The sequence below is a fragment of the Ctenocephalides felis genome, unplaced genomic scaffold (genome assembly GCF_003426905.1).
Source record: "Ctenocephalides felis isolate EL2017-DRISC unplaced genomic scaffold, ASM342690v1 CF-g0.4_SCAFFOLD_01886, whole genome shotgun sequence".
In the NCBI taxonomy this organism is placed as follows: Eukaryota; Metazoa; Arthropoda; class Insecta; order Siphonaptera; family Pulicidae; genus Ctenocephalides; species Ctenocephalides felis.
Window position 1 is genome coordinate 183,267,189 of NW_020538040.1, and position 22,472 is coordinate 183,289,660.

Consider the following 22,472-nt stretch of genomic DNA (forward strand, 5'->3'; position numbering starts at 1 on the left):
TATGCAAAAAAACAAAATCGATTTGTTTACAATTCTAGACTAGAATACCCCTTTAAATCGATTCCTTTGACAATTTTTTCTTTAATTTGTTGCACGCTAGGATTTGGGTATTCATGAAACCGTGAATAGTCTATTACTGTTTTATTTATAATTTTTGCATTAATGGTATGAACTTCTTGTGCAAAACAGATAAATCATCAACTGATTTATTTGGGTTCTCAGATGAAGTGCCATCACAAGAATACTTCGATTTTCTTCTTACTTTTGATTCGTTTTTATTACCATTTATTTTCGTTGTTGGTTTATTGCCAGCCATATCACCTTAAAAAAGAAAATTATTTCTTATTTCATAAGATAATGAATCTTACTTGCTTAAAAACATATCAAATGAGTACATTTCTTCAGATTTTATTTTGTTTGAAATTGATTTAATATAAATGTTTAGTTTTGAATTGATTTGTATGTACTTGATAGTTAATATACGTTTCAAGAAAAAAAAACTTGAATATAGAGGTTTTTTTTTGTCTGGCTATATAAATTACATATATTAACCTCTGTTTACTAATACGTTAATACGTTATATTTTTTACATTATAGCATTTTTTCTATCAAATTTTTCAAGGATTATTATTATTTAAATTGTGTGTTTTGGTTGCAATCTTTTGTTGCTGAATGTTGAGACGCTTAATTTTCTCGAAACTTCACAATTTAAAATAAACAGAAGATTTTATTTCATCAGCTGTTAAATAATCAGATAATTATGGCATTCAGAATTTATCAGGATTTAAAAAAAAAACTAATAATTTTATTATTATTTGCTCAATTCAGTAATAATTTCACGCTTACAACAAAATCAGATTCGCCAAGTCGTTTTATTTATTTTTCTAAACTAAATCCACTTTCCGTATTTGTCTTCTTTGCTCGAATATCTAGCTATAAGTTTATGAAATATGAAAAAAATCAAGATTTATGTATTTTATAGTAACAAATCTAGTATGGCAACAACCTAGAACGTAAGAAAATTCTGACACTATTACAGGTTTTTGTAAACGTTTAATAATATTTATAAATATGTTTTTTAAAAAAACGATATATTTTATGGGATATAGTGCTTCATAAAAAATATAAAATTTCATAAACAAAATATTGCACATTCGGCTTGTAGCAACATGAAAAAATATAATTAATACTTACAATAGTCTACACTAAAAATAAATATAAATCGATAGTTATTGTTGTGCATTTTATATGATGTTTACTTACAATAAATATTTTTCACTAAAATAAATTCAATTGATGTTAAAAAAGCAGTTGTTAAAACTAATCTAAACGCTTCGCTAGTATCAGATTATTTTTATTAGCAAAAATCAAACAAAGAAATCTATTCAATCTCTACCGGAAAACTTTATTTCATCCAATATCAAATAACATAAGATATATCGGTGTTGTGATTTGTTAGAAATTAAATATAGCACATAGAAGTGTGCTTCTAAAAAAAATTTTGCAAGTGGTCTTACATATAGAAATTATAATTAACGATTGCCACGTTTATGACAAGGACGGATTTTAAACAAGGAGATACTAATGTAATAGGATTTATTACAATAATTACATTGGAAGTTTAAATGTATCGATATTTACTCACAGTAGTAAAAACGCTTTACTTTTTAATTTTCACAATCAAACAGATAGCGTATGTTGTTAAATGTTAAGAATCCTTGACTTATACTGTGTAACCTTAGTGTAGAAGTAAATATATAAATATATTTTTTATATTACATCAAATGAATAAAATATTTTATTTTTCTATTCGATTATCTCAATGTAATATTTCTATCTATATAACTATAATTTGAGGTGATTGAATTGATATTGCCTTCAGATTATAGGATTTGACTAAGTTATATTTTTATTAGGTACTTTTATATATATATATATATATATATATATATATATATATATATATATATATAGGGCAGGTCCAACCGTAATATGTCGAGCAAAAAGTCCATCTCCAATTTGGTTATATGAGTGAAGTTACGATAAAGGGTAAATCATTTCTTTAAATATTATAGGTTTTGAGGAATGCTTTCTTTGGCAAAGTTTTTGAAATGACCCATAGAAACAAAATTGTAACGGCCAAAAAATTTGACCTATCCTAATATATATAAATACTTGACTTATTTATTATATGTGAAAGTTATTATATGTATATTAAGTCGATAATTAATTTTATTAATGTTTTTATTCTAATAAAAATGTATTTTACATTTTTAAATATATAGAACTTATTTAGTAAATGTTTTCTTGAATGATAATGCATGTACTTAAATATGTTCTCATATATTATTTTAGAGAAGTGTTTTTACTCTTCAATTCATTAATTCGATCATGTGATATTCACTTCGGAAGCTTCATTCAGAAGTAGCTTTGAAACATTTTTTTTCTAAATTTATAATAATAATTTTTATAAAACTTTCAGGTGGTAAAAGATATACAGTAGTGAACAAAAAACTTTTCATACAAGCATTCATCCAGTTAATAAAATGAAATACTAAGTTTTTTTTTTTTAAATATAAACTTTGGATAAACTTACAAAACACAATATAAATATAATAAAATAATGATCAACAGAACATACCTGATACAGGAAGGAAAAATTAATAAATGAATAATTTGTGTGGTAAGTTTTCTCTATATTTTTTTATATGTTATAATTTATTCTCTTTAAATTTACATATTTTTTAATAATTTGTTCTTCATTAAATACACTTGATTATTTTATAATTTTAGATATTTTTATATTACTTTTTTTTATTCGTTCACTGAAGAAGACTTAAAATTTTTAACGGAAGTTAATTTTTACTCTCATAACTTAATGGATTTCTATAAAAAAACATTTTGTGTATAATTTATATATATATATATATATATATATATATATATACATCCGTTTGTATATTATGTTTTATAAACAGAAGCATACCGGCAATGAAAAGTAAATTAATTCGTAAATTAATGCAGGTGAGTTGAATCCTGTGGAACCTTGATCTATTTTCTAATATAGGACAAGGAGGCTGAATATTCAGAATGGATGACACTACAGTACTACTTTGCACGGCTCATATGCTAGAATTATATATCATTGTGTACATTCAGAAAGATTAATTTTATATGTCGTATTACCTTCATAATTATTATATTATTATTATCGTTATAATAGCAATTGTGTAATTAGTAATATTTATTCCGAATGCAAGTATATTAGTAAATTGATTCACCACGAATGATTCACAAAAAGCGTTGATTTAGACATCACATGGGTTTGGAATTTCATTCTATTTTGATTTTGTAGGTATCTATCACGAATACGAAGAGCGTTATGTTTGACTCGTTGTTTTCTTGGATGACCTAATGGATTGAAAAAACATATTGAAGTAAATGCAATATCAGCACCGCTTGTAAATAAAAGTTGGGCATTATAATCATTATCTATTTTGTGCATTATAATGATATTAATTTGTATATGAAAGCTTATATACTAGAAACTTTTTAGTAGACATTATAATAGAATGTGTATGATATCGAACTGGTCAACTATGTCATATGAATTGTAATTTTACATATGATTGATCAAAAATAAGCCATGGAAAATAAGTTTGTTATATTAGGAGCCCTATTATATTGACGTTTAAGTGCACAATTCCTCTATCATTTGAAGATGTAAGTCCTTCCCCAGCGACATGGTACATCGTTCGTCCGTCGGTCGTCGTCGTCGGTCGTTGGTCGTTGGTCGTTGGTCGTTTGTCGCATGCGCGCCGTTCGACCCCGGCTCGGCGGCTCAGTTCTTATATGGGCCGGCGAGCGGCGTCTAGAATTACCCCGCTACTGGCTACCGTTCTATGATGTGCAGCGTTCGCCCGCGTCCGATCGGACGTTCGGCTCTGAACGAACACGCGTCTAAAAATACAAAGGCGTCGTCGTTTATTTCTGTAACCGCGATTTCGGTTGATTGTCTTCTATGTGGCCGCATTACAGGCTTCAATGATCTGAAACCCATTTTCACTGCTTTGCAATTAGAATCTAAAGCTATAGGGCCACTTTTGTTCGTGAACGAGCGTCCGTCGACGGTAGTTCGCGCTTTGGAGCTCGCGAGTCGAATGCAGCCGCTCGTCTTCGCTTTGGAGCAGCCGAGGAGAAACCGATAGATACGAGCGCGAAGGTCGCACGACTGCTGCGATCAGTGGGCGGATTCGACCTGAGTGAGTCGTAATCCTCTCGTATCCTGACATTAAGGGGCGAGGGGCAAGCATCTCGATGAGGTGGGTGGGAGTCCGTTCTATCGGAGTTTAGAAACGGTTTCGGTCAATCAGTGCTTCGGTCGGCTGCGAAGGATTCGGGTTAGGATCGCGAAAAAACGAAATCGAGTGGTGCGATACGAGAACAGAGTAAACATACGACAGATCATAATTTATATTTACCTCTTAGTCCCGTGCTGCAGGGATACGTTCAGTGTGCAGTGATCGTGCTATTATATATTATATTTTTTTGCCAATATTGTTTGCAGTAAGTTTGTTACGTTTTGTGTTTGGTGTGCAGTGAGTTGCTGTCACGTACTTGCGGATTAAAGCTGCTTGTGCAGTCACCGACGCCATATCGTAAGTGAAACCTATAGATCATTGGTGACCTACTGTGCTTGAAGATCGCCCATTTGTGCTTAAGAAATTTGTTTGTGTGTTTATAAAATATTACGATTATTTTAAAATATCAGTATAGTATGTAACTATAAATTAAACTTTTCATTTGGTTTAAGTTATATTGGACAAAACATTATTAGATTGCAGTGATAATAAATAAATGTGTAACTTAGTTCAAGCAAGACAATTATATGTGACTAAAAAGTTGAAAATATATCCACAAATATGATTTAGTTATGCACAAGGATAGCATGAACTAAATTGTATAATAATTGCATTTTTAAATAAAATTGAATTTTTTTAATTTCAAATGTTATATAAATAAGCTTTGTCGCAAATCGTTTTGAAACTATTTACTTTTGGATAAACAAATATAAATTTAAAACAGTAACATTAAAGTTATTTAAAAATATCAAGTGTATTAGTGACGGTTACGTTTGGTCTGGTATTAAAATAAATAACATAGCTGTTATGTAATCTAGTTTCATATCTGCCTTTAGTTTTCAATCATTTTCTGTTTTGACTCTCTTGAGATAATGCTTTATACGGATCTGAGAACCGATTACCTATTCAATAGCGAACAATTGCATATATAAAGTTACTATTTTTGTTGGATAATTAGAAAATATGAAGTAAAACAATCGAAAGTTGTCCCATTCATAGAATTTTATCTGTATGTTTGTTTCCTGGCGCAAAATCACAAGAATTTCATACAAAAAAAAACATATTTCTAATTGAGTGCTTTATAGCGCCGTCTTCTAGAATAATCGGTCTGGTCACTTTGATTGTTTCGGGCAAATAAATCATTCGGTCACCATCTTTTCAAGTTCTAATAATATGCGACGTGTAGGTGCTAGCATGTAGAGCATGGTCAACGCGACGCGTCGCGAAATAGGGTAACGTGTTCCAAGCTGGCGACACAGGTGGAACCGCTTAACTAGGCCGAATATTTGCTCTGCAGTTCTCATTTACTACCGCGTTATTATTAGTTTCCCACTTTATATGCCACAACTACAAGCGGCGCGAATCTATTTCTAAGGATTCGCATCGAGCATTGTGTTGCATAAATGCAGTAATAATTTCACTCTTGGGTAAAGAATAGTATTAGCTTAAAAATGAGATGATGATGAATGTTAGATAGAATAAATAATGAATGAATCGTACTACTTTTCCGCGGTATTAAATATTTACTTACGGAGCACAGGAATTTGGTTTCTGTGACGCATTATTCTATTTGAGTAACTTCATTCGAGATTAAGTTTTTAATCTGCCGTGTTGAGTTATATAAATGTGTGAAATCTGGGGTGTTTGCCAAGAAATCGGTTTCAATTTCGATTTGCGAGCAAACGACTTGCTATTTGTTACTTGCTACTTGCTACTTGCTTGAGAGCGTATAATATCAGAACTGACAACTGACAAACCGTTTGTCGCGCGTTTGCAGGGTGAAGTGGATGTCTCGTGTGACGAGCTAGACACTCGACAGAAGCATGGGAGTGGCAGATGACTTTGCTCCCAGCTTCACGCAGAAACCGCAACTGAGACAAGAAGACGATGGCAACCGCCTCGTCTTCGAGTGTCAGTTGCTGTCTAAGCCCAAACCCGAAATTCAATGGTACCGTGGCGAGACCCTACTGAAAGAGGACAGCCGAACGAAATTCAAAATACAGTCGATCGGAAGCGACAAGTACTTTGTCGTACTAGACTTGGACGATGTCGTCGAAGCCGATGCCGGCCTTTATAAGGTCAAGGCCAAAAACACAATGGGCGAAGTCGCAGCCTCCATCAATCTGAATTTCAGTCGTAAGTGTCCTAGTAATTATACAAAACTAAAACATATCGTTAAGAATTTATATATCACATATACAAATATCTAATTAAGATCAATGTCGCGCATTTTTTATAAAATGAAGTATCTTTCATATTATGACACAGTCGTGTATCGTTTCAGCGGCTGATGACCCTAAGGAAAGGTGAGCAGATGGCTTACACTGGACACCATCAACTTTGAATACTTTTACTTAACTCAAAACTAGTCTAAACACTTTGTCAATGTGATACGCTTTACAACTTTTACATAAATGTCGTATCGTGCAGTCTACAACAATAACATTATAACAAATCCACCCTTATAACAAAAATATACCGACCTGTGTATATTAAACAATGTGCCATCTGCTTGATTCTAGTTTGATTGTATGTAGTATTATTGTTTACACAAATGTATGTTTTTTCTTGTCTATATTAGATGTGTATACTAATTACGCTTTTTTGATCTTGTCCTTTAGCGGCTGATCAACAAAGGATGAAGTGAGTATAATTTACTCGCGTTTGTTTTTAAATAGTCAACCCCTAATAAACTAACATAGATGTTTGCATCTCCATAACACCAACTAGGATTTAACAACGTGAGTACTAATATGAATTTTCTAACACTAATCTAGATACTTGAGCATGAATAAATAGTTCTATAAATGATTGTGTTATCCATAAATTTATTGTCTAGACAAATCGACGGCATAGCTCCTACGTTTTCTAAAAAACCGGCTATCCGGCAAGAGGATGATGGCAAACGTTTGCTCTTTGAATGCCGAATTCAAGCTGATCCTAAACCTACAGTCGCTTGGTTTCACAATACCAACCCTGTTAAGGACTCACCAAGACACAAGGTGTGTACGAAGTATTATTTTTATTTGTTTTTTAATTTATTGAAGCTCGCATTTTATATACTCTATTATATGCGTTCGGAATATTTTCTATTGAAAATTTGTCATATTGACTTTGTCATATTCAATAAAAAATCAATGAATCAATAAATATACATTTTTTTGCGCAGCGGTGCTCGGGGGCTTATTTTCACTTGCAAATATATTTTTCTGATCTATGTTCTCATATAAAAGCTGATATCACTATTGCGTGATATCAGGATGTACATAGTACAGAATTTGAACTTACAATCTTGTGGTTGCAAGATCGAGGGTCTTAACCCTTAAATTTTTCATAATAAATCTTTTTCGAGCTATCAAACTACAATATTCTAGTTGTTAAAAACGCGTAAACTTCAAATGTATATAAAACTAGATCACAAAACAAAAAATGTTTACATGTTACTAACTAATTAATCGTTGCAACTGTTAATCCATCCATAAATTTTGAAACAAATACTTTTATTTGTTTACTGTTTTACATACGGATGGTCATCTTTAAGTAAATTTACCAACCAATCATCAATTTTGTACCAATCCATGATGATTAAATGGTACAAGGTTGATGATTAGTTTGTAAATTTGATTAAGTATTTTTGATTTGGGACAAAAATATATGGCAGGGGTAGTAAAATACAATCACAAGAATTTTTATGTAGGAGATATTAGAATTAAAGATGTTCATGCGATTTTGGGCGTTGGCGATTTTATATTAAGATACAATAATTTATTTTTTTAATTTGTACTGAAATGATCGCTATTAATATAAAATAGGAGCGATCAAATTTCAGTATTTCTAAAGCTTATAGAATTCTGTATGGAATGATGGGTTTAGATAATAAACTTACCTCAAAGACAACCCATAATAACCAAATCAGATTCAATAAGCTATAATAATAAAATTATATTTTTGTTTAATATTTGTAAACATAATTTTAGATGGTTGCCTTCACACATTTAATAATATGTTAGTTTTGGGATATATAAATATGACACAAAAAACGTTTAAATGAAAATGAGAAAGTATCTGAGTTTGTGAAGAAATCTTAAGAACTTTAATGAAAAGTACGTCTAGAAATAAAAGACATATTACAAAGTTTCTACACAATCAGTCTAAATTTGAATAAATGTATGTCGCGAATAGTTTAAATCTACAATCCACAAGTCTGCATTATTAGTTTGCACTTGTTTTAAGTTAATCTACCACGTTTGTAATTGTTTATAAGTTTTGTTTGTTTGTGTTGTTAACTAATATTTAATTTCGTTTTCCAGTTGATGGTTGACAAAGATGGTCATTCATACTTTGCTTCACTCGAGATTAAAAATGTCACTGTTGAGGATGCTGGCAAATATCGTGTGACTGCAAAGAATGAACTTGGAGAAAGCAATGCGACTATCAGCTTGAACTTCGACAGTAAGTTTTTTTATTTTATTTATTATCTATTTGATAGAGTCACTTTTCATCCATACCCAACATTATATGTGGCTTCTAATTATCATTTTGTTTATATTTCACATTTTTTCGATGCAAATCATTCCACGTTTTGTAAAATGTTTGCAGTGTTTTAACGTTGAGTTGAAGTTAAGTCATTAGCGATGTGTTTTTGTATTAACTCGAGATTGAAATATATTCACTCGAGATTCTAATATTCATCCATATCATACAATAATACTAGAATAGTATTAAAAATATGCTAATAATAGACATACTATTCACTTTTAAAACAGACACTTTATTTAATAATTATACTTTCACACACGTTATTTTTTAAATATTGAGTCAATCCAACTCAATCATTTACCTTAAATGTATTTATATCATACTTCACGATTAGTTTTTACTGTTTGTCGAATACTTTCAATATTTGTTATGCATTTTGATGGCAAACAATAATAAATAATAAAGATTCTCAGATGATATTGACCCGATTTGAATTTTTTATTATTAACTTTCCGAAAAAAAATCTTTGCGAAAACTTTTGTTTTTCGATTTGCAAGTTTTTTTTTTGATGTTTCAAGATATTTTGAATCGTTTGATACCAAAATTGGAAAATAATGCCATAAAAATTCATCATTTAGAATATAGAGCAGCGTCAAAATTTCAAAAAGAAACAATTTTAAGTTGCTTTATATATTTAATTGGAAGTTTTTACGACTTGCCTTAAAGCAAATACTCCTTATACCTAACATTATTCTTTATCATTCTTTTTTTTTTAAATTTCTCACGAAGTTTTATTATTTCGTAGTCAAAAACCGCGTCGTCTTTTGAATAAATAATAATTTCATAATATTTATATTTATTTGCAATATTAAAATATTTAGTTATTAAATCCAAAAAAGAAATCGCAATGTATTTTCAAAATGATGTAACAATAATAAAACAAAATCTTCTTTCAAAATGATTTGACAGGATTCTAACTAGGTTTTTGGAAACCTCAGTGCGAAATAAATTATTTTCTAATCTATCGAAGTCTTTGTTTTATAAAAAATAGTTTTAATATTATGGCAAGGAGTCATATTGATCTGAAGAATCGAAAAGCTTTACGTGCACATTTTGCAGTTTCTTGTCGTGATAACATTTTTCTGTATATATTATAGGAATCAATGTAATATAAAATTTGGATGCATTATCGTGTTATTTTGCATTTGTTAATTTTGCCATTATTTGTTAACTAATATTGAAAGTATAATATGACTCGTATCAACATCTTATGAAGGTACAAGTACAAGTAGCCATACACTTATATATATATATATATATATATATATATATATATATATATATATAAATTCTATTATTAAATGCATCACGCTCGGTTCCGATGCCCTACGTGCACACGTTCTAATTTATATATACGGAGTTTAAATTTAGCTCAATTATTTAATTTCTAAACAGCTGTGCAGTCGTCATGTTTTTTTGTGATTTATTGGTTTCTGTACGAATTCGTATAAGATGTTGATACCAAGTCATTTATGTGTTAATAATTATATAATCATAGAGTAAGGTTTTGTACTTAATTGTTTTATTGAGTAAATTTGTGGAGAACGGATGGTTTTCGTTGCATTCACAAGATTATTGGCTTTTTTCCATAAAACTTAAAAAGTTCCACTTCATCTTTCTTTTAATACCGCATTTATCGATGCACTTAAATCATTTTTGTATATAACTCGTTGAAAAGTTTATGCGGAAAAATAATTTAATACCCATAATCAATTCGGAGCTTAATTAAATGACGATTCCACAATACAAGCTTTGCTAACATGCACAATTTGATTTTTATTTGTAGTTTTAGTAGTTTTATTTTTCACTTGTCAATATTTTTAGATGTTATTTTAGAATAGGTTCAGAGTAGGCGTAAATGTTTACAAAACATTTACATTTGTTTCATTTATTACATTATTTAAATACGATTTACATACATTCATATTAGTTTTACAAATTGTTATGGGTAGCTTGGTGGACCTGGGTGATATTGCAGATCTATATCACTGAAATGAAACTTTAATAGGTTTCTTATAATTATTATTATCGAATGTGATTTTGTTGTTGTTGTTTAATAATAATGAAATTGCATTTGGGGATTGTTTATAAAATTCGTGTGAATGTTATGTAATAACGCGCACGCCGAGTGGTGTGCGCGTAGCGTGAACAGTAGCGTAGCGTTCAGGTGGATTTGATTGATGTAGGCGACGAAGCGCCTGTGCCCGACGACGGTATCAAGCCGACGTTCACCGAACGACCGGTCATCAGGCAGGCCGACGACGGGGGCAAGATCACCTTCGAATGCCGCTGCGCCGGCGACCCGAAACCGACGGTCGTTTGGTAAGACATCAGGCATCAGGCATCACATATGATATCATGAACATATTTTGTGTCAATTGTTTGAATTACACAGGTACCACGGCAAGGAAGAAGTCAAGGATGGCGGCAGGTACAAAATATCCCTTGAGCAAGACCAAAAATTATACCACATGGCACGCTTAGAAATAAGTTCGGTTAAAGACTCCGACAAAGGCGAATACAGAGCTGTTGCGAGAAATAAACACGGCGAAGGCATTGCGACGATTAACTTGAATTTTGAGGGTGGCGGTAAACCTAAGTACGAGCACAGCTCGATTTTTAATCGAATTAAACTTGTTATGACTTTGGTATTGATTTACTTTTGATCACAAATAGAATTCCCGATGGAAAGCCTCCCAGGTTTCCTAAAAAGCCAACGATTAGACAAGAGGGTGACATTTTAATAATGGAATGTCACTTAGAAGCACATCCGGTACCCGATATAACATGGTATCAGGAACAAAAGTCATTGCTGGTACCTCACGAATTAAGATGTCCAGAAAAGCAACCGGCAAGGATACGTATATATTAACTCTTGAAATATCTAATCCGACTAGAGAAGATGGTGGAAATTATCGATGTAACGCTTTCAACAATTATGGTGAAAGCAATGCCAATATAGCTCTTAACTTCCAAGGTAGTTACTTTACTTTATATAATATAATAATAGTGTTGTTATTGTCTGATTTCAGTCTAAGTTTGGTGATGCTGTATTGAAAGTGGTAAGTGGAGTGCACAATGTAAGTGGCAGAAATTTTGGACAAATATCTCATGCGCTCATAAAATTTAGTCAGGACTTAGTGTAGGGCACTCAAACACCTGTCTTGGAATGTATCTAAATGATATATTTTATAGGCGGTGATGATGCTGCAGGATACGCGCCAACGTTCATCGAAAAACCAAGAATTATTCCTAATGAAACAGGCTCGTTAATAACAATGAAATGTAAATGTAAAGCTAAGCCCAAGCCTGATGTCGTTTGGTATCGCGGAACCACAGTCGTTAAAGAATCGAGTAAAATTAAAATACGAACGGTAGATGTAGAAGAAGAAGTATTTGAACTTACCCTAGAAATCAAGGTACGATGATTTATGGTATTATTCGAAACAATTCATACTAATAAATTACAATTTTACATTCAGGATCCTAGCGGTCCAGACGGTGGTACTTATAGGTGTAACGTCAAGAATGAATTTGGTGAAAGCAATGCCAACTTGAATTTAAATATTGAAGCTGAGCCAGAACCAGAAGGTGATGGCCCCACGTTCATCGAAAAACCACGAATTGTTTCACAACAAGGTGGAAAATTAGTAATTATGGATTGCAAAGTGAAAGCCAATCCGGCTCCTACCATCGTATGGACAAGAGATGGTCAAGTTGTAAAGGAGTCGAGCCGAATCAAGATTACCATGGATCAAAAGGGTGATGAATATTACATCAAATTAGAACTCAAAGATCCTGGAATGGATGATTCTGGTCTTTACAAATGTAACATCAAAAACAGTATGGGAGAACTAAATGCCAATCTTACGCTTAATATTGAAGTGGTTCCAGTAATTAAAGAAAAACCAAAAGTTATTAAGATTATTAAAAAGCGTACAGTTATTGTTGAATGCAATGTTGTGAGTAAATTTGCTCCAGAATGTACATGGTTCAAGGAGACTAGCGCTATCAGGGAAAGTTCCAGACATACCGTTAATGTCGAACAAATTAAAGATGTAAATATCATTATATGTATTCCTAAACATGTAATGCAACCAAAAACTGTAATATATTGTTTATTCTAGGGCGAATTTGCTGTCAAACTGGAAATTTCAGAATGTACAAAGAAAGATCAAGGTACTTACAAATTGGTTGTAAAGAATGAAAAGGGCGAGGCAACATCACAAGAAGTAACGATCTTAGATTTACCGGATCCTGAACCAGAAAAAGGCGAAAAACCACAAATTGTTAAAGGACTTGTTGATGTTGTATGTATTTTTTCATATTTAGTAATGCCTGAACGAACTATTTTCTAATAATTTTATTGTGAAATTCTAGACTATCGAAGAAGGTAAATCGGCAGAGTTTATGTGCAGTTTGAAAACTTCTGACAAGAAGGTAAAAGTTACTTGGTACAAGAACACTACAATCATTAAGGAGACGACAGTTTACAAAACAACATTTGATGGACAAATTGCTCGTCTCACAATATCTACAGTTAAAACTGAACACGTTGCGAGCTACCGAGTTGTAGTCAGCAATGAATTTGGCCAAGACGAATCTTCTGCCAGATTAGTTCTTAAGGAAGATAAGAAGGTTAATATTATTTTTTTAAATTCTATGGTTAGATTTGTTATTCATATTTACTTTACATTAGAAAAAGGAAGAAGAAGAAAAGAAGGAAGAAGAGAAGAAGAAGGTAGAAGAAAAGAAAAAGGAAGAAGAGAAAAAGAAGGTAGAAGAAGAGAAGAAAAAGGAGGTCGAAAAGAAAAAGCAAGAAGAAGAAAAGAAAGCGGAAGCAAAGAAGATAGAAGAGAAGAAAGTGGAAGAAAAGAAAAAGCTCGAAGAGAAGATTGCGGAAGAGAAGAAGGCTGCAAAGAAGACAGTAGAAAAGAAGGAAGAAAAATTAGATGCTATTAAATTGAAACCAACGCCCAAAAAAGCTCCAGAAGAGGTAAAAATCAATACTTTACGAAATGAACTATTTATGTTATATATGTTTTTAACTATTTATGTTATAACACTTGAATTCACTATGAAGTGTTCATTTATTCTGAAGATACTTTAGCTTTTCCAGTTTCTCAAATTTTAAGAAAGGACTGATTTTATCCATCATATATCCATAATAGTTTCACCATTGTTTATTGAAACACATAGGAATATTTTTAAATCGATATTTAATATATTCAATATGCTATAGATTAAACAAGTAAATTTTAAAATTATACTTCTCTGGCACATTTTTAAATTTATTTACTTTTAGCACTTTTCTAGGATAATTATCTCTCGAACGAATTGTGTTGTCAATTAATAATTTTCACCACATGATAGTATATTTTACAATCAAGTCAATCCATATTTTATATGATTATAATTGTAAATAACAAATGACTTATTGTTAGTATCAAAATAGCGCAATAAAAATACATTATTGTCACAATTACGAGAAAAAAGTATTAAATTCAAAAACAAGTTTTCAAATATGTTTCGATTTTTAGCTGTTTCTACTACTATTTAAAAGTAAAAGAAAGATTTTTTCGTTTTAAATAAATTTTAACACAAATTACAAAATGTGTTTTGTGTTTCCAGTTTTACATCTCCATAAGCGATATTTTTTATTGCATTGTATTAAATTTATTATTTTTAAAAGATTATTTGAATTTGTATATTTATTGCGCTCGTTAATTGATGTTCTATATGTTCTATGTTTGTAAATAATGAATCTTGTGACTAACATTCGATCTAGTCTGATGAAGAACCAACTCCGATCATCTCGGTTCCTGATGAGTATGAAGATGAAGATGACGAAGAGGTACTGAGATACATTTTAATATAATTTTTTAAAATAAATAATTTTACTAATTTATATGTTACCATATTTTCTATTCATTTACTAATCGTAATTGTCTATAATTCTTGTAAATAACAAAATTAAACGTTATATGTGAAAATATAATCAACTTTTTACATTGATTTTTTTTTGTGTCTCAAGATAAAATTACACTTTATTGTTAATTATTTTGATATTTTTTGTCAAGAACTTTAATTTATCAATAAGGTAGCATTGAGTAATACGTAGAAGTCAAACTAATTTATTTTTCAAATTACTTTTCACAGAAGAAACAGATAATGGGCGTCCAACTCAAACCAGTTGAGGTTCCAGAAAAGGTATTTTTTTATATTTTTTCGTATAAATATAATATAATAACATTAATAAATATATATTACTTATATAAATGTATTATAATTTAGGCTGTTAATGGCAAACAAGAAGAAAAGAAAGAAACAACTCAACGTAAGATGTCTGTTCAGAAAATTGAAGAGAAATCTGAAAGTCGTCGCCAATCGCTTATTAAACAGAGAAGGTCAGTAAGATATATTTAAACTTCTTATACAAAAGCTTTCTTCGAAAATTTTATTAATAATTAATTTTTCTCAATTATTTTATTCGTTTTGGGGAACTGCTGTTTTAATAGTCATTTAAAGTCGTTGTATACCGTTATTATTATATACTAATATAAATATTTCATATTCCAGTTTACAATGAAAGATGGCGAAAAAGTTGAAGTAAGTATGGAACCGTATTTTTGAATATGATCCAAATATTCAATTCTAATTCATTTATAATTTTTCAGCTCGAAGAATATAAGAGTGAATCGCGAAGTGAATCCAGGAGCGAATCCAGACGCTCATCCGTTGCTGAAAAAACAATTTCTGAAAGGTATACATTTCTTTATACAATTATATTTTTTATATTTAAACACACATATATAATACAATCTTAACTTACCCGACATTTCACAGCTTGAAACAAATAACGTCGCTGAACTAAAACCAAGAAGTTCGGTTTGAAAAAAGAAACAGCACAGGTAGACAAATATACATGTTTAATCTTTATTTTCAAACATTACATGTGATAAATGTCAATAGTTTCATGTCGTTTTATTAATATGTTACAACTAAAAAATTTAAGTAAATTGTAAATAATACACACAACTTCAAACTCTTGTGCTAAGTAAATAAAACTCTGACTGAATTGATGAATTCATAAAGAGTTTCAGTAATTCATATTTAGTCATACCATATTTATGTTCAAAGTTTTAACGCAAAATTTTTGAGTTTATTTTTGTTATATACGTGTGCATGTTAATCGTTGTCACTGTCCTTTGCCATATTACATATGTATCAATTATGTAGGAACCAGAAAAAAAGACACCTGGAGTCCGCAAACCTTCACTAACTAAACCAACTGCAGATAGCAGCGTAATCAGTTAACAGTGTTGTTTCCGATATATCGGAATCTGTTGACGAACCAACGCCAACTCGTAACAATGTCACTAAACCTGCCAAAAACCATCCGAAGAAATTCCGAAAGTAGTTGACACAAAATTGAAAGTCCTAAAGAAGAGACACCCAAGCAACCAACTACAGACGCTCCCAAAGAAACGCCAAAAGACACAGTCAAAGATACACTTTCTGCTAAACCTAGTGATTGTAAAACACCAAAATCAAAAGATACACAACCATCAAAACAACCAGAAAAAACATCTCCTGGAACAGATAAACCTTCCCTTAAAAAGAATGTTAATAACCTTGTCCCACAGGTAAAGATTTGCAGCATTCACTTTGCAAATTGCAAAACTGTCGCTATCTGCACTTTCTTTCTTAAATCTGAATTTCACTTATCATTTTTTATTATGAATTTCTATGGCTTCTACCAAAGATTCTAAATGTTTTTTATTTTGCAGTTTTTTAAGTAATAATATATTTTTTTAGAGTCTACGCAACAGTTTTATTATGATTTATTGGCATTTTTGTAAAATTGAAGAACTCAATTCAACGGACTTTTTCTAAAAGATTAACATTTTTAAAAACTAACTTATGCCTTTGTTCTGGCTTAAAGACTACACATCAAATAGCAAAAAGTCGAAAACAAATACTAAATATTTTTGTAGATAAATTAGAATTTTATTGAGACACTGAAGTTGCTTTTGGAATTTTGTCAATATACAAAGTTTTTGGCAAGAGTAGCAAACTTGAACACAATTGCCTTATAATTTAACAGAATATTTTTTTTAGTGCTAATCTCTATGTTGCACTATCTACTTATTATATGTCACTAAACTGGCTTACTTACAGCTACAGCTTTTGATTTTTTATCGACATTAATTATAAAATATTAATATAAATTTCTTTTTCATGAACCATTGCTGCGTCTTCACAACTTCCATTATCAAACAATGTTTCCATCGAGCAGAAGGCAGAAGAAGTCACTCTGAAGAAAACACTCAAGGTAAGTTTGCACAGCAATAAAACATTTTATTTCCAGGTTTCCCAGCACAACTGACAATATTTACCAAACGGATTTCTATAAATATCCGTATTGTATAGATATTTTTGATTTATGATATATACTAATGTAGAATGAATCTACCGAACCTGATGCGACAAAACCAAAATCGAAGCGACCTTTAAAACCTGTTAAGGTCCAACACGAGGTTTTATAGATATCCAGCTGAAACCAGTTGTCCGAGAAAAGGTAGAACCAAAAAAGGCTGTGAATTCAGAAATTGAGTTGAAGGTAACGCGCTATTACTCAAATAGCTATCTGAACTGTCGCACGGAATATCTGCAACTGATCTGTTTCTTGAATCTTCACCTCTCTGTGTATTTCTATATGTCGTCAGTAATGTAAATAATTATATAGATGTCGATTCTTCAGCATTAACAAGACTATCTCTACTCTGGTACTCAATTGCTGATCAGAATTATCATAATCATCAGCATAAACGCTGAAACTTTATCTATATATGTGTCTACTCTGATGTACTCTTATTTTATATGTTTCGAAATATTCTTTTACTCTGCACTGCATATGTGTCTAACAAACTATTATTTATATTCTATGTGTTATATAAGGGGTTCTCAATATTTATATACAGCAGCATTTTCTGACTAAATAATTCGAGTTCATTTTCCAAAAAATATACTTGAGTTATTCAATAGGACTGTTACGTTTGCTTATTTATTACTAGTAAGTGACCATAGTTCTAGTGACTCATTCAATTATAAAAAGAATACATGTTCTCTAAAATAGTTTCTAATTCTGCTGACATTGGTTGCATCATTAAACAAAAAATAATAGTAGCCTTTTGTGTATCAAAACTTGTACTATCAATATCTACGAAATTTAATACTATAATTTGAGAACCCCCATTCTATAAATATTTAATATAAATGTAATATGTTTTTATATGTATTTCTCTATATGTTCAATATCGTGATTTGACTGCACTATCCATCCATGTAGTACACTACATAAATGGACTTTATAAATGCCATATTGCAATATTAGAAAATATATTGCAACAATCACATCATCTCGATTAAAATACTGTAAATGAATGAATATTAGAAGGCTGGAGAGAAGACATTGGAGGTAAAAGAAGCAAAACAACCCGCCAAATTGTCCAAACCCAAGTATGAAGAACTGCCAGAAATTCCAGATTATGAACGACCTGAGTTGGAGAAGTTTGAGAAACCAACATTCACACAGACACCCAAAAAGGTGAAAGAGAAGGTAAGTGGATACACACATACTTTTTTAATAATGAAACTTAAATTTTTTATGAAAATGTATTTTGTCGATATTTCGGAGGTCCCATTCTCCGAAATTGGTTTCTAAAATTGACTTAAAAGTTTGTAATAAGTATTTTGCATCACCAGTTTAATTTTATTTACTTTACTTTGGTAAAGATTTTGTTCTTATACTTTTTATATTTCGAAGCTTTTTCCTGATTGGTATATATTATTTTTATTCAATTTAAGTGGCTTGTCTTGTTTGAGTAAAATTTTTTCATCCAGAAGGATTTTGTCGTCCACGAATGTCGGCACCGATCTTAAATCTTAAAGTGTTTCAAAAATTAATAATACATTCAAACACATAGTTTTGAATTTATTATCTTTAAAACGTATTGTAAACGTACGCCAATATAACAAATATCAAAATCATTGCAGCTCACTTCATAAACTATTTATTACCTATTTTTACCTTTGTATTTTATTTAATCAGTATGTTGATTACTACATAGTACTTCATAGATAATAAGAGTACTTAAATGTAATTTTAGCAACATTCGGTTATTAAACAATCTAATCGCTTCTGATTTGTCTATCTGCCAAAACCTTAACTTTATCATACAACTATCTTCGCGAGTATAATACAACATCATTGTATTGACTTTGGGCTCATGTTGCAGCTTTTCAATATTGGCCTATTTTCGATAACGAGATATGTAACATTGCCCCCCTAGATTATGATGGACTCATTTTATTATATTCTGCTTAAGATCTAACAAGATTTATTCGCATTCGGTTTGTGGATAGGACAATGACTAGTACTTAGTGCAGAATTAAATTGAAACATGATGTAGAAAATAAGTTTTACATTACTAGTGATGTAGGAAATAAGAAATGAAGTTGTTTTGTGTGTGAATAGGAGGCTAAGGAAGTGAAAGTTCCTGAAATTAAAACACCAAAGACTGCTCCTAAGATCGAAGTTATAAGGGAGAAGACACCGACTTTGGACGGTAGAAAGGGCTCTTTGGCTCCTGGATCAGGCAAAACAGTCGCAGAGGTTCGCTTATTCCACCTGAGGAAGGCGGACGTAGACCAAGTCTTATCATCAGCGACGAGGTAAATCATACTAGTACAATGAGTAATTTTATACATATAAATTTATAATTTATGCACTAGTTAAAATATGACATATACACTCAGCCACAACATATTTTGAAATGTTGTAATATTTTATACTTTCAAAAATTTATGTACGCAAAAAATGCGCTGGTTATGACTAGTAAATAAAAATTACAGGTTTATTAAATCTATACGTTTCGGTCTGCGTCGAATTTTCAATAAATTTTTTTTCTTCGTATACTTGATAACCAACTTACGAGATTCTCATGTTTTCGTGTATGGAAAATTGATAAAACTTCGCATAGTTATAAGGTTAAAAATGCTTTGAAATATTGTAGAGTTATAAGGAACGGTTAAATTATATTATTAATTGATTAAAATTTAGAAAAATAGGTGTATTGTTTACTGTCGATATATTGAGATTTTTCATTATTATTTTTCATATTTCCAACCTTTACATTTTTGAATCTCACTAGCAATTTATTTCATTTTCCATATAATTCAGAGGGTTTGTTTTAACTAACTACTCTATAACCTTGTATAGTTTTATCAAATTTCCAGATAAGTAGATGTGAGATAGTTACGAGTTAATATTCAAAAATATGGAGCAAAAACTCGAAGGAAAATTTCACTGGCTTGAAATTTACTTGCGAGCAATGGTTTCTAAAGCAAAGTTTGTTGAAAGACCTGACCCGTAGAACTAAAACGTGTGTCCCAGTAGCAAAAAAAATTACATACACCAATTATATATATATATATATATATATATATATAATATAATATATATATATATTCTACACATGACGATAACACAATTTTATATTTTTTTATTGAAAATGGATCGCTGCGTATTCTAGGAGCATCGAAAACTCCGACCAGGAGAGTTGATAGATGAGCGGAAGGTAACAATCTTCAGCAGCTTTTTCCATTTTTTATTATAAATATTAAACAGACTAGCACTAACTCAATGGTCTTTGGAAGTCTGATGTGGCTGGTTATGGGGGCATCCTGCATAAATGCATCGCACGTTAAAGCAATCACCGACTTCAACTATCTCTTCAACTACAATACATCAATAATAAACGAGACTAGATAAAAAAATAACGACTGGAATATAGTCTTGAAAATTGGAGATTATTTATTTAAAATCGCCACCGGGTTTTGTACAAGCTTTCAAAATCAATCGTCGGAATAGCTTTAAGGATATTGGTAGAAGCTTTTTCCATAGCTTCTCCTTTTGCACATAGATAAAATACAGAAAAAGAGTAACGTGTATGAAATCCATTTTTGTTAAACGGATCGTTCAAATACCACTTGTTAAAGAAATTTACTTCAGTTAAAAAATATCTGACTCAAGTCTCGTTTATTTTGAAATGCACCGAGTATTGCCGTTTTTAAGATATCAATATGAATTTTATTTATTTATTTATTTACAAGCAATCACAAGTATAATTCCTATGAATCTATGTGATTATTTGATATGCCACAGTATACAACTGGCATGAATAATGTCTTTGGCCAGTATATTTTTAAACGGTTATACTTTGATAAAAAATGCTGATATAAATGTTTATGCAAATGTAAAAACATCAATGTCGCATTTTTGTATGACACATGATTATCTCTATTACTATTTACTCATGACTTCTATTCTATTACTTGCAAAAATCATGAAATTCTCTACACCATTTTAATTTTCTATACTCTTTATAAGTAATATTCACACTAATATATCAAGCATAAATACACAAAATAAATATAAATGTAAGAATTACCTTAAATATATATATGTTGTGTATTTATGCTTATTAAATTTTAAAAGCCAAGATCTACATATTTCTTACCACTGAATATCCAAGGTCACGAGGTCGAAAAAAGGTAAATTTTACCTTTCTCGTCCTTAAGTCCTAGATATTCATTTTTCACAAAAATTTCTATCTTTTCTTGTCTATTCTTTTCTATGCTCTGTATGTATCTTAATGCTACTTTTCTTTCTGTTCATTCATTAGGTTGGAAAATTACGTCCTGGTGAGGTTATTGATTCGAAGGTGAGATTTGTGTTATTACACACAAAACTGACCTTTTGATGTGGCATTGACTGAAAATTCGATAATTATGCTTTTTTAATTCCAAAAAAATTGTAATCGTCTGCGTGGTGTAATTGATTATTTATTGATCGATTATTTTTCACCTAAAGCTTTGACTTGTTGTGCTTACACGTCCATCGAGCGTTGGCAAATGCAATTTTCTGCACAAATCATGATATAATAATATTTAACTCTTATACACAAACATTGTTACACATTTTGTATTTTAAAAATATTAAATTACTATTTTTGTCGTCTAGAAAAAGGGAAGACCGGGCGAATTGGGGGCTGGGAAACAGGTTAGGCTTAGAAATTTACTTCTGGAAATTTTAGTAGAATCGTATATAACTACTGTGATAACAAATATAATTTGTCTTATTTAGAACATTGTTTAGGTTAGAACATCTTCTGTAAGAATTTCTTAAGGGTAGTCTAATGAATAATATCTGTTATTTGTCAATAACGTTGTTACAAATTATTATGAAAATCTATTTATGTTGTGGATAACAAAGATTTAGTAGAATATCGCAATAGCAAAAATGTCTTTAACATTTTTTTTGTATTTTTAAAACGGTGAAAATTTATGTGCTACAATCGTGTGTTCAGGATTTCAAATAAAATATATGTAGTAGTTATGAATATAAATAAAATCATCGTAGCAAAACTATTCACCAGCCTATACATTTTACTGCTCTATACTATCTGTTTATAATGCTTTACATGTTTTTTTTTAAAATAATAATAA

The 22,472-nt window shown here is 30.6% G+C and overlaps 1 protein-coding gene across 1 annotated transcript in view; it reads left to right on the forward strand.

The window, feature by feature from the left end:
- LOC113376351 (twitchin) overlaps positions 1-22,472 on the forward strand; it is a 72,376-nt gene that overhangs the window by 6,915 nt on the left and 42,989 nt on the right. The window contains 25 exon segments of the mRNA XM_026616256.1: positions 6,170-6,497; positions 6,646-6,667; positions 7,201-7,363; positions 8,672-8,813; positions 11,087-11,222; positions 11,296-11,499; positions 11,577-11,704; positions 11,707-11,877; positions 12,096-12,319; positions 12,383-12,958; positions 13,028-13,210; positions 13,281-13,538; positions 13,600-13,896; positions 14,689-14,754; positions 15,060-15,110; positions 15,195-15,307; positions 15,578-15,663; positions 16,347-16,546; positions 17,200-17,235; positions 18,358-18,522; positions 19,441-19,561; positions 19,564-19,637; positions 20,498-20,542; positions 21,650-21,688; positions 21,988-22,099. Of these exon segments, the coding sequence (XP_026472041.1) occupies positions 6,170-6,497; positions 6,646-6,667; positions 7,201-7,363; positions 8,672-8,813; positions 11,087-11,222; positions 11,296-11,499; positions 11,577-11,704; positions 11,707-11,877; positions 12,096-12,319; positions 12,383-12,958; positions 13,028-13,210; positions 13,281-13,538; positions 13,600-13,896; positions 14,689-14,754; positions 15,060-15,110; positions 15,195-15,307; positions 15,578-15,663; positions 16,347-16,546; positions 17,200-17,235; positions 18,358-18,522; positions 19,441-19,561; positions 19,564-19,637; positions 20,498-20,542; positions 21,650-21,688; positions 21,988-22,099 (3,940 nt within the window).